Genomic DNA, 12,369 nt, shown 5'->3' on the forward strand with positions numbered 1-12,369 from the left:
GGTAAACGGGGCCTCCATCACCTCAAAGCATTTAGCTTTCTTTTGGGTTACATCTCAATTATACTCTTTTATTTTTAAATGTATGATAAATTATTGTTGACTTCTGTCACTCTGTTTCTATCAAATACTAGATCTTATTCATTCTATCCACCTATATTTTTGTACCCATTGACCATCCCCACTCCTACCCCAACTACCCTTCCCAGCCTCTGGTAACTGTCCTACTCTCAGTCTCCATAAGTTCAATTGTTTTCGGTTTTTTTAATGGCTGTTTTCAGTTTATTGCATGAAGGAGTTACACTAGTCCAAGTTAAAAGCGGACCCCAAATGGTTACATTATACAAGCTGTGAGGTTTTTAGACTTGTGACAAGGGACAGAAAGGAAATTCTACTCATTGCAAGGAAATCCTTACTTAAGCTACGGTGAGCCACAAGCGTTTAAACCCCATGAACCTTCAGCTGATCGTCCTTAGCCAGTCCAGGCTCTACGAGGAATTGGCATAATATGTGTTCTTGCGCTGGTCACCCTGGTGCTGAATTACTTCTCCATATTCTGGATGCTCAATTACAGTACCATTGCAGGCAAACTTCTTAAACGCCTTCACTGGTTTCTTTTTGTTGTAATCATCAGCGATCCCTTGGACAGTAGTAAGGGTCTTCCTGCCATTTCTCTGTTGAATTCTTATGTGGATATAATCCTCAGTGCCAGCAGGAAGCAGGTCATCACCCTTACTTGCATCAGCAAAGGAGTTGAAAGTGGAGGTTCTGGATAGTGGACATACGACACGATTCCCTTTCCTCAGTGGAAACGGTCTGCAGAAGGTGGCAGGCAGGGGGTACGGAATGTAGGGAAGCAAGGGGGCTCAAGGGGGAGGCTGCTGAGTCCTTGGCAGCGGCTCAGTGACTGGGGCTGTTTTAATTTTTTTTTTAGCTCCCACAAATAAGTGAAAACGTGGAGTGTTTGTCTTTCTGTACGTGGCTTATTTCCCTTAACATAATAACCTCTATTTCCATCCACGTCATTGCAGATGACAGGATGTCATTCTTTTTTATGGCTGAATAGTACTCCATTGTGTATATGTGCCACATTTTCTTTATTCATTAATCTGTTAATGGACACTTAGATTGTTTCCAAATCGTGGCCATTGTGAATAGTACTACAATAAACATGGGAGAGCAGGTATCTCTTTAGTATACTGATTTCCTTTTTTTTGGGTATGTATACAGCAGTGGGATTGCTGGATCATATCATAGCTCTATTTTTAGTTTTTTGAGGAACCTCTATACTGTTCTCCATAGTGATTGTACTAATTTACATTTCCACCAGTAGTGTACTGGTGTTCCCTTTTCTTCACATCCCCATAAGCATTTGTTATTGCCTGCCTTTTGCATGTAAACCGTTTTAACTGGGGTGAGATGATATCATTGTAGTTTTGATTCGCATTTCTTGGATGATCAATGATGTTAAACACTTTTTTGTATGCCTGTTTGCCATTTGTATGTCTTCTTTGGAGATATGTCTATTTAGATCTTTTGCCCATTTTAAAATTGGATCATTAGATGTTTTTCCTGTAGAGTTGTTTGAGCTTCTTACATATTTTGGTTATTCCTTGTCAGATGGATAGTTTGCAAATGTTTTCTCCCACTCCGTGGGGTGTCTTACCACTTTGTTGATTGTTTCCTTTGCTGTGTAGAAGCTTTTTAACTTGATACGATCCCATTTATCCATTTTTGCTTTGGTTGCCTGTGCTTGTGGGGCATTACTCAAGGAGTCTTTGCCCAGACCAGTGTCCTGCAGTTTCTCCATTTCTTTTTTTTTTTTTTTTTTTTTTGAGACGGAGTCTCGCTCTGTCACTCGGGCTGGAGTGCAGTGACCGGATCTCAGCTCACTGCAAGCTCCGCCTCCCGAGTTTACGCCATTCTCCTGCCTCAGCCTCCCGAGTAGCTGGGACTACAGGCGCCCGCCACCTCGCCCGGCTAGTTTTTTTTTGTATTTTTTAAGTAGAGACGGGGTTTCACCATGTTAGCCAGGATGGTCTCGATCTCCTGACCTCGTGATCCGCCCGTCTCGGCCTCCCAAAGTGCTGGGATTACAGGCTTGAGCCACCGCGCCCGGCCCAGTTTCTCCATTTCTTATCAAGAGTTTGATAGTTTGAGATAATAGTTTTAAGTCTTTAATCCATTTTGATTTGATTTTTGTATATGGTGAAAGATAGAGGTCTAGTTTTATTCTGAGGATGGATATCCAGTTTTCCCAGCACAATTTATTGAAAAAATTGTCCTTTCCCCAGTGTATGTTTTTGGCACATTTGTCAAAAATGAGTTCACTGCAAATGTAAGGATTTATTTCTGGGTTCTCTATTCCATTAGTCTATGTGTCTTGTTTCTATGCCAGTACCATACTGTTTTGGCTACTATAGCTCTATAATATAATTTGAAGTCAGGTAATGTGATTCCTCCAGTTCTGTTTTCTTTGCTTAGGATAGCTTTGGCTATTTTGGGTCTTTTGTGGTTCTATATAAATCTTAGGGTTATTTTTTCTATTTCTGTGAAGAACAGCATTGGTGTTTTGATGGAGATTGCGTTGAATCTGTAAATTGCTCTGGGTAGTATGGACATTTTAACAATATTGATTCTTCCAATTCACAAATGTGGAATATCTTTTCATTTTTTTGGTGTCCTCTTCAATTTCTTATATCATTGTTTTATAGTTTTCACTGTAGAGATCCTTTACTTCTTTGGTTAATTCCTAGGTATTTAATTTTATTTGTAGCTATGGTAAATGGGATTGTTTTCTTGATTGCTTTTTCAGATTGTTTGCTGTTGACATATAGAAATGCTACTAATTTTTGTATGTTGATTTTGTATCCTGCAACTTTACTGAATTTATTTATCAGTGTAACCACCCAACGGGTTCACCTTGCCTGCTGCTGCCTAGACAGAGCTGATTTATCAAGACAGGGGAATTGCAGTAGAGAAAGAGTAATTCATACAGAGCCAGCTGTGCAGGAGACTGGAATTTTGTTATTATTCAAATCAGTCTCCTGGAGAATTTGGGGATCAGAGTTTTTAAGGATAATTTGATGCGTCAGGGCCAGTGAGTTGGGAGTGCTGATTGGTTGGGTCGGAGATGAACTCATAGGGAGTCAAAACTGTCCTTTTGTGCCGAGTCAGTTCCTGGGTGGAGGCCACAGGACCAGATGAGCCAGTTTATCGATCTGGGTGGTATCAGCTGATCCATTGAATACAGGGTCTGCAAAATATCTCCAGCGCTGATCTTACGTTTTACAATAGTGATGTTATCCCCATGAGCTCAGAATCTTGCAGCCTCCAGCTGCATGACTCCTAAACCATAATTTCTAAACTTACGGCTAATTTATTAGTCCTGCAAAGGCTGTTCAGTCCCCAGGCAGGAAGAGGGATTCATTTTGGGAAAGGGCTATTGTTGTCTTTGTTTCAAAGCTAAACTATAAACTAAATTCCTCCCAAAGCTAGGTCAGCCTAGGCCCAGGAATGAACAAGGACAGCTTGGAGGTTAGAGATAGGATGGAGTCAGTGACGTCAGATCTCTTTCACTGTAATAATTATGTCAGTTATAATTTTGCAAAGGTAGTTTCATCAGTGCTGATAGTTTTTTGATGGCGTCTTTAGGTTTTTCCAAATATAAGATCACATCATCTGCAAACAAGGCTAATTCAACTTCTTCCTTTCCAATTTGGAGGCCCTTTATTTCTTTCTCTTGTCTAATTGCTCTAGCCAGAACTTCTAGTGCTGTTTTTATATATAGTTGGCATAAGACGGTTTCTGGCACTCAATCTTTTTTTGTTTTGTTTTGAGAGAGAGGCTCATTTTGTCACCCAAGCTGGAGTACAGTGGTGTGATCTCTGCTGACTGCAACCTCCGTCCCCGAGGTTCAAGCAAGTTGCCTGCCTCAGCCTCCTGAATAGCTGGGATTATAGGCGCACACCACCATGCCCAGCTAATTTTTGTATTTTTAGTAGAGACAGAGTTTTACCATATTATCCAGGCTGGTCTGTGGAACTTCTGACCTCAAGTGATCCGGCCACCTCGGCCTGCCAAAGTGCTGGGATTACAGGCACGAGCCACTGCGTCTGGCCTAACACTCAGTCTTAAACAGTCATTCTAGCTTCTCGTCCTGACCAAGTTTAATTTTAATTGTCTATAAATATGCACCGTAATGAAGGGTGTGTTTCTGAATAGGGAGGTAATTGCTTTTCCTGCTTGCAGTTTTAATTAAAAATTACCTCTTCCACCTACCTCACCTGTATAACAGATTGTAGAAAAGCAAGTTTATGCACTCGTCCCTGAGTTCAGGAAGCACTACTTCCTCTTCAGTAACAAAGGTACAAGATTCCATATGGTGACCTATTTTTTCAAGAGTTTTATGCAGTAAATGATCAGGGAGGGATGTATCCCATGACATAATATGGGAGGAAATTTGTCAGAGTTCAGCTGTGTTATTAAGGTATGTTGTCTGTGATCAACCTTTTACATTGAAGTTTACCACTGCTTCCAGTCCCATGTTTTGTTTTTTCGTTTGTCTGTTTTTTTTTTTTTTTTAAAGAGACAGGGTCTGTCCGTCACCCAGGCTAGTGGGCAGTGGCGCAATCATGGTTCACTGCAGCCTCCAGCTTATGGATTTAAGGGATCCTCCTTCCTCAGCCTGGGATTACAGATGTGTGTTCCCATGCCCGGCTAACTTTTGTTTTTATTTTTTGTAGAGACAGGGTGTCACTATGTTGGCCAGGCTCATCTCAAGCTCCTGGCCTCAAACATTCTTCCCTCCTTGGCCTCTCAAAGCGCTGGTATTATAGTAGGTGTGAGCTACCGCATCCAGCTTAGTCCTTGTGTTTTTAGCACAGTTGACCCAAACTCCTGTAGACACAAGGTCACTCTATCATCTGTGGGAGTATCAGAGGCAGGAGGGCTGGAATCTGGTTGAGAGAGGCAGCACAGATCTCCCTGGCTGGCTTTTCCAGAACGGCTACTGCCCAGCTTGAGTCCCGAATGGCTTTTGAACCATGGGTTCCAGCCAGTTCCCTCTTCTTTGCGTAGCCTCTCCCTGAATGCACTTCCTGCCTGCCCTGATCCGTTACCCTCCCTGTGGCCTGAGTAACCTTCAAACACAACTCTCCCTTATCCCCTCTGGGTAGCACTGTTGCCTGGCACTTGAGCCCCTGCCTTTTGGGCTCATCGTTCTTTCCTGAGCTGCTTCTTGAGTCCTGTTCTGTGGCAAGCTCTCTGGTAGGCACTGGGGATACAATGAACAAATATCAGTGACTGACCTTAGAGGAAAGCATTAAAAAAACTAAAAAGAGGTGGTACGATTAATTTTGTTGATATTTTCTGTAACCTAAGATGTCTACAATATTGTTTTAATGTGGCCCTTAGCCACATTTCAGGTGCTCTGTAGACATGTGGTGGTAGCTGCTGTAGTGGACGGCGCAGGTCTAGAGGCAGAGCTGGACAAGTTCAAAAAGCAGTTTTGTGCGTGTAGTAAGTCCTGGGCTCCTGTTTTCATTGTTAATTTGTGTTTCTCTAGGGGTTTATCTTTTGCGAGATTGTGAATTCCAAGAAGGCACAGGCATTGCCTTGTCCTGTTTTCCTCACCACTGTGTCAGTAATACCTTGCAGGTAGAAGGTGATCATGCCATTTTATCCAACGAAATGCTAAGCACGGTGTTACGGGAAAAGCTAAGATGAGAACCTGTCACCCTGTCGTGGAGGTGGGGAGGCATCAGAGTCCTTCTCAGGAGGAGGAGACCCCTCTGAACCAATGAGTTGGGTCAAGGATGATATTCTCAGGAGAGAAGAGTGTGTGCACGTGCTGGGAAGACAGCAGGTGGAGGGGGAGCCACAGGTAGCTCGTTATGATGGAAGCTTGGGGTACATGTGAAAGTGGGGGAGAATGTCAGGTGCTGATGCTGGAGAAGCAGGCAGAGCTCAGATGATCAGGTTTTTAAAGCTTGTTAAAGTTATTATTCTGAGAACACCAGGAAGCCTTATATAGTGCCTGGGCTGGGACCTGCCCCTCAAGCCGTCCTGTGTCGTCTTTTTTTTTTGAGACAGAGTCTCACTCTGTTGCCCAGGCTGGAGTACAGTGGCATGATCTTGGCTCACTGCAACCTCCATCTCCCAGGTTCAAGCAGTTCTTTTGCCTCAGCCTCCTGAGTAGCTGGGATTACGGGCACCCACCGCCACACCCGGCTAATTTTTGTATTTTTAGTAGAGACAGGGTTTCACCATGTTGGCTAGGCTGGTCTCGAACTCCTGACCTCAAGCGATCTCCTGCCTCAAGCGATCGCCCTCTCAAAGTGTTGGGATTACAGGCATGAGCCGCTGTGTGTGGCCTCTTTCTTCTTTATTCATGAGGTGTTTTCTCCCTTTACACTTCCTGGCCCATGGAAGGTGCTTAGAATGGTGGCTGACTTCTAATGCTTCCAGAGAACCTGACAGGCTGGCATTGGTGTCTTCCACTGTCTGTGGGGAGGCTTAGAAAGAGGAGCGGCTTTTATTAATATTGTAAGTGTGGATCAGATCCTGCTGTAGCCAATGGCAAAGCCTGGGCAGGCCCAGATTCTGCGAGAGTGCTAGGCTGCACGGTCCCAAATCAAATGTGCTTTTCAAGAATGGCCCCTCACCTGGGACGCGGAACTGTGAGCTCTGAGGAGCACACTGAGCTGGCACCTCTATGTGTGAGAGCTGTGCTCTCTGACCTGTGGTCTAAGCTTCAGGACCTGGTGTTTCTGGCACAGCCCTGAGCACAACCTCAGTCTGCCCGCTGGTGCTGGCCGAGCCTGGCCTGGGCCCCGCAAGTCTGTGGCTGGCAGATTGGGGAGGAAAAGTGATGAGACTGCATGAGAAAGAGAATTTAATTGTGATTTTCCTGAGTTATTTACTGTTTCCAAATCCCCTTTTATATCTTGAAGGAAGTTAGGAATGGATCAGAGATGACCACTTGGGAAAATACGAGTTAACTCCATATAAGAAATCTCGACTCATCTTGTATCAGTAACTCTCTACTCTTTAGTGTGGCAGAAAAGAATGCCTTTTTTATTTAAATAAACATTTTTAGCTTTAGGTTCATAGCAAAAATGAATGGAAAATACAGAAACTTTCCAAATACCCCTGCTCCTTGACATGCATAGCCTTCTCCATTATTAACATCCCACACTACGAGTGGTGCGCTGGTGACCCTCAGTGAACTGACAAGGGCACATCACTGTCACCTGTATCTTTACTTCACGTTAGGGCTCACTCTTATACATTCCAAGGGCTTGGACAAATGTGTAATGACATGATTATAACTTCTCTTTGTATTGCAGCCACTCCGTCAAATGTCTGGTGCCTTGTGATCATTTTTCCCTTTAAAATTGTCAGCACTAATCGTGTCTGTTTTTAGCATCCAATAAAATTATCATCGTGGCATTAGAACTAGGGCTTACGATTCTGCTATTGAAAACTGGTTCAAAAGGTGAATTCAGGAAGCCTGGAAGTCCAGAATCCATTGCTCTGAGGAGCTGTGCCGTGTTTCGGATGACAGGTCGTTGCAGGTTTTTATGATCTAGACTCACTATGGGGTAATAATGGACACTCAATAGCAGTAGTTATTAAGTGCCAGTAGCTGTAGGGCAGGGTGCTCCCTTTAGTTTTTATAGGATAGCCTGTGATTGGCATCACTATCCCCGTTCACAAACGTTCTCTCCCTCCAGTCACAAGTCACCCTTTGCTTTTCTATGTTGTGTAAGTGGGTTAAAAGGACTTTTTACCCAGCATGTTGGGAGACTGAGGCAGGTAGATCACCTGAGGTCAGGAGTTTGAGACCAGCCTGTCTAACATGGTGAACCCCGTCTCTACTAAAAATGCAAAAATTAGCTGGGCGCGGTGGTGTACCCCTGTAATCCCAGCTACTTGGGAGGCTGAGGCAGGAGAATTGCTTGAACCCAGGAGGCACAGGCTGCCGTAAGCTGAGATCGCGCCACTGCACTCCGGCCTGGAGGACAGAGCGAGACCCTGTCTCAAAAAAAAAAAAAAAAAAAAAAGAAAAAGAAAAGAGGACTTTTTACCTTTGTATCTGTTGTGAAAGTCAAGGTGTAATTAAATTTCCAGGTGTGATTAGTCATTGAACAAATACTGTTTGAGTGTCTCCTATATGCTGGATATTGTGAGTGCCACAGACAACTGCCGTGTAGTAGCTGCTCTATAAATACTTGCTGAATATTATATATGTGAGTGCCTCTATCTAATTATTCAGCCCTGCAAAGTGGGCATTGTTCCTGCTGGTTTCTGGAGAAGAAATCTGAGGCTTGGGAAACAATAGGACCCGTCTTCTAACACAGCTTACAAGCTAATGATATTTGGATTTTTCCAAATCCAGAGTGGGGTTGCCTACACCTTGTTAGGGCTCTGTAGGGGGAAGGGGCGCAGGCACGGTGGGAGTCCCTGGCGGGCAGGCAAATCCCGGAGCCTTGCTGGTAACCAGGGAGAACTGAGAGTTTGGCTGGGGTAACTCACTTCACTGCAGAGGGCTCGCGCCCAGCAGGTGCTGTGAGCAGGAGACAGCTCGCATGCTGTAGGAGGAGGAGTTGGTTTTCAGTAATTGCCAACAAACTTCTGCTTAGTGCCGTTTGGAAACCAATCTTCCACACCACACTGAGGGCTTGTCTCCCAGAAACAGGTGCAGAGGGACCTGGCAGAGGCAAGCAGGGCTTTCAGAGTGGCACTCAACGTGGTGCTTGCTGCTAGTGCGGTCTCAGCACAAACACAGTTTAATGACTGTATTCTCTACGTTTTAGGCTTTGGACGTGGACCGGATGGTTCTTTACAAAATGAAGAAATCCGTGAAAGCAATCAACAGTTCTGGGCTGGGTGAGTATGCATCCTTCCCTAGGGGTTTCTGTGTGGAAAACATGGCATTTGAAGTCCTGGTACCATAATATTGATGACCATTAACAAATGAGCAGCCAGACTCCTTTTTCGGGGCATGCAGATCACAGAGGTGAGCTGGGATGTTTCTTTTTCAGAAGTATGTTTTGTTTTGCCAGTCGTCTGATTCAGGTGTGGGATGTCATCCCCCGTGCTGTCTGTCCCACGTTGCACTTCCTGTTTTCTGGAGCACAGTCCTGTGTGTACCCACTTTGTCAGCCTGGCTGATGGGGACCTGGATTCATTCCTGCCTCTGTCATTTGGTTTTTGCTGTTAATTGTGTCGCAGTGCCCTTTCCGTTTCTCTCTTACCCAGTCTTGCCTTTTCTAGTGTAGGAAGAAAATGAATAAATAGACAAACATAAAGTAATATTTGATGTAGATTTACACATATATATATTTTAAACCCATGCAACTTTTGGCTTAAAGATGACAGGTGGGTGACCTGTGGCATATCTTCCCTTGTACGAATCCTACGAATGATAGAAAATATTTTTTAAAAGCCATTAAGTGACTATATAGTTTCATTCAGCAACAAGAAGATGGCAGCCTTGGGGGACTAGAAACTGTGAGGAGTCCCTGAGAGACTGAAACGGGGCTGATGGGTTGCTAAGGGGAGCTTGCCCCCTGCTCAGGTACAGATAGAGTTTGGGTGACAGGGTGGGAGGAGGAGGGACCTGGGGTCTGCTCCCGTGGAAGTACTCAGGTCCTTTAATCTATACTGTGTCATCTCACCCTCATGGTGTCTTTCTTTAGTGAAAGGGGTGATTGGAGCAGGAGGACAGGGAGTGCCTTAGATGGTCATGGTGTCAGGAGGGAAGGGGAACGACCTGGAAGTACACATTCCACCTGCCCACCCCTTCCCCCTCCCCCCATGAGAGTTATTGTAACTGTGTAACTTGTGCCCACAGTTACAATAGAGTGGGCACAAGCTCTAGTTGCTGCTCTTGACTCTCCCCCCATGAGAGCTGTGCCAGCCACAGTTGGGAAGAATCTATCAGGGAATCCCAAGTGCAGGATGATGTTACAGTCGAGCATTGCCAAGTGTATTTAGGAACGAATTTGACAGAAGATGCACAGGAATCCTACATCAACAACTACAGAATGCTGCTGACCAAAATGAAAGAAGACCTGCGTGAGAAATGTGTGATGCACATGGGTTAGAAGAGTCACCACTGTTAGTGTCAGGCCTCCCGAAACTGATCTGAAGATTCACCCCAACCCCAGTCACAATTAGAGCAGGGGAAACTGACAGGCCTTTTCTAAAACTGATACGGAAAGTGGCCATCCGCCTCTAGCTTTTTTACCTGGGTTAAGTGTGGGGCAGGGAGCAATAATGGTAGTTTTGATTTTTTTGAACACTTACTATGTATCTTGTGCTTTCTGTACATTGTGCTAATCTTGTCAACAACTGATTCTCCTTATACAAATGAGGAACCTGCAGATCAGAGAGTTCAGGGTGTTCCCGAGGTGTCTGTGTAGCTGGAGCTCAGACCCTCATGGTCTTACTGCTGTGTCAGGGTTGTGTGCAGTGAGTGGCCCTCTCTGTTTCAAAGCCACCATGCCTTCAGTGTGTCTGTCACACGAGTGACATCTTGAAGACTTCAGTGAGTCGCTAAGGAATGGTACACCCAGTTTCGTTGACAAGCACCAGATTTCGAAAAGTATCTAGGAAGATTTTTTTTTTGTACTGGGTTCACTTGGACTTTCTGAGTTTATAACTTGAGGGATATTTGATATTCTGGTCAGACTCAAAAATGATTTTATAGTCGTATGGTGAAAAGGCGGCCTTTATCAGAAATAAAAATGAAATAATCTGCTTCTTGTGCAAACACTGGCTGTGTAGCTGCTGCTAGTCTGGAGGAGGGACTTGTGTGACTCCCAGGGCTGGCCCAGCAGCTAGCGGTGCAGCTTATAAACAGACCTGCCTTTGAAGGGAGAAGGCGCTAGTGCTTCAGTGTCAGGAGGCTGGCCTGCAGGAGTTTAACAGCACCTCTGTGTAATTTGCCTTGCTGACCCATATTGCTGAGCGTGTACCACAAACCTCATTCCTATTTCTGCCCACCCTCCAGCGTTGTTTCCTAAAATGCAGCCCCACTGGTGTTACTTCTCTGCCTAAAACTCTACAGCGTTTTTTCGTCACCCTCTTTGAAGTTGGTGGAAGTCAGTTCCAGAGCATGGGAGAGAGAAGGAAGGCCTCTTGTGGGCTTTAGGATTTTAGAGCAATTGGGATAAAGATGGTTCTCTTACTACAGAACCATCCAAAGATTTTAATGGGCTAGTAATGTGGATTGTGAGTGGTTATCGGCCTTAATCCTTTCCAATTCATTTGTCTATGAAACCGTCCTACCTCCCCTGATCACCCCACTGTGAGCCTCAGGTGAGTAAATGCTGCAGAACACCAGATGCGTTCCAAGCTCCTGTGCATTGTCTGGACTCAGGCCACCTGTCCCGACCCTCCCCAGCTGGACTCCTCTGTGCCCTTCTTTGAAATAACTTGCAGTTTTCCCCAGCGAGCCACGTTTTGTGCCTTCTTCCCTCTGCTCATGCTTTGCTGTTTGCTTAAAATAGCATTTGTCACTTTATGAAAGAACACTGACATCCAAGGAAGTTGAGTCTGTTCAAAGTCACAAAGCTCTACAGTGACAGGGCTGGGATTTTAACGTAGCTCCTTGGGCTCATGTCCTTTCCAAGGCCCTGCACATAACAGCCTGGTGTGTGACCTTGGAGGGGTCTCCTATTTTTGTCATCCTTTAGCCATCTATTATGTCATGCCAAGTTTGAGTTATTCTAAGGTCATGAGTCTGAGTCCTGAAAAGTCCTAAGTCCTAAAACCAGAGCCTGATCCTGAAATCTTTATTTCAGAACAAGCGTTGTCTACTGCGAAGAAGTCACCTGAGGAAACGCGATACTTTCTCCTGTCATGTTGCTGACATTGTTCACAGTGTCTTTGGAACTCTTTAGAACTGCTTTTAGTAGCACGTTCTTTTGCATATATTTAGCAGAGAAGTCTAAGGATAGATTAAATTTTTTTAGAACTAGATGTCAGAAATAAGTCAGGCATATTCAAGAAGGGACTGAGTGCCGGCGACCACAGTTGGCTTAGGTGCCCTGTAACTACACAGACATGGGCTCTGAAGGCAGCTGGTTCCAAAGGAGAAGTCCCCGTAGTGATTTGATCATGAGGATAAAGACCTAAGGCAATTCCTGTATAGGAAGAGCACTTATTTTATGTATGATAGAAAGAACAGTGAGAATAAATTAGCGTTTATGCTTCATACTGCCATATTCCCTTTCTTGTCTCATGTTTCTTAACTTCTTTGGGACCAGGATTTCCTCCACCTGCTTTCCTACTTTGTCACAGATTGGCCCCGTTTGACCCATCTCTGCCCCAGTGTCCCTCACTGCAGGCCACTGGCCTGTC

General features: G+C 44.7%; 1 protein-coding gene and 1 pseudogene across 2 annotated transcripts in view; one reads left to right on the top strand and one right to left on the bottom strand.

Moving 5' to 3' along the window:
* The window catches only part of ASAP2 (ArfGAP with SH3 domain, ankyrin repeat and PH domain 2), a 203,414-nt gene that overhangs the window by 63,138 nt on the left and 127,907 nt on the right, over positions 1-12,369 (top strand). For both annotated transcript variants that reach the window (XM_030920466.1, XM_030920467.1), the window contains exon 2: positions 8,817-8,889. In XM_030920466.1, the coding sequence (XP_030776326.1) occupies positions 8,817-8,889 (73 nt within the window). The remainder of the gene's footprint in view (positions 1-8,816; positions 8,890-12,369) is intronic.
* On the bottom strand, positions 439-780 carry LOC115894294 (annotated as a pseudogene).

This window comes from Rhinopithecus roxellana, chromosome 17 (genome assembly GCF_007565055.1).
Source record: "Rhinopithecus roxellana isolate Shanxi Qingling chromosome 17, ASM756505v1, whole genome shotgun sequence".
Classification (NCBI taxonomy): domain Eukaryota; kingdom Metazoa; phylum Chordata; class Mammalia; order Primates; family Cercopithecidae; genus Rhinopithecus; species Rhinopithecus roxellana.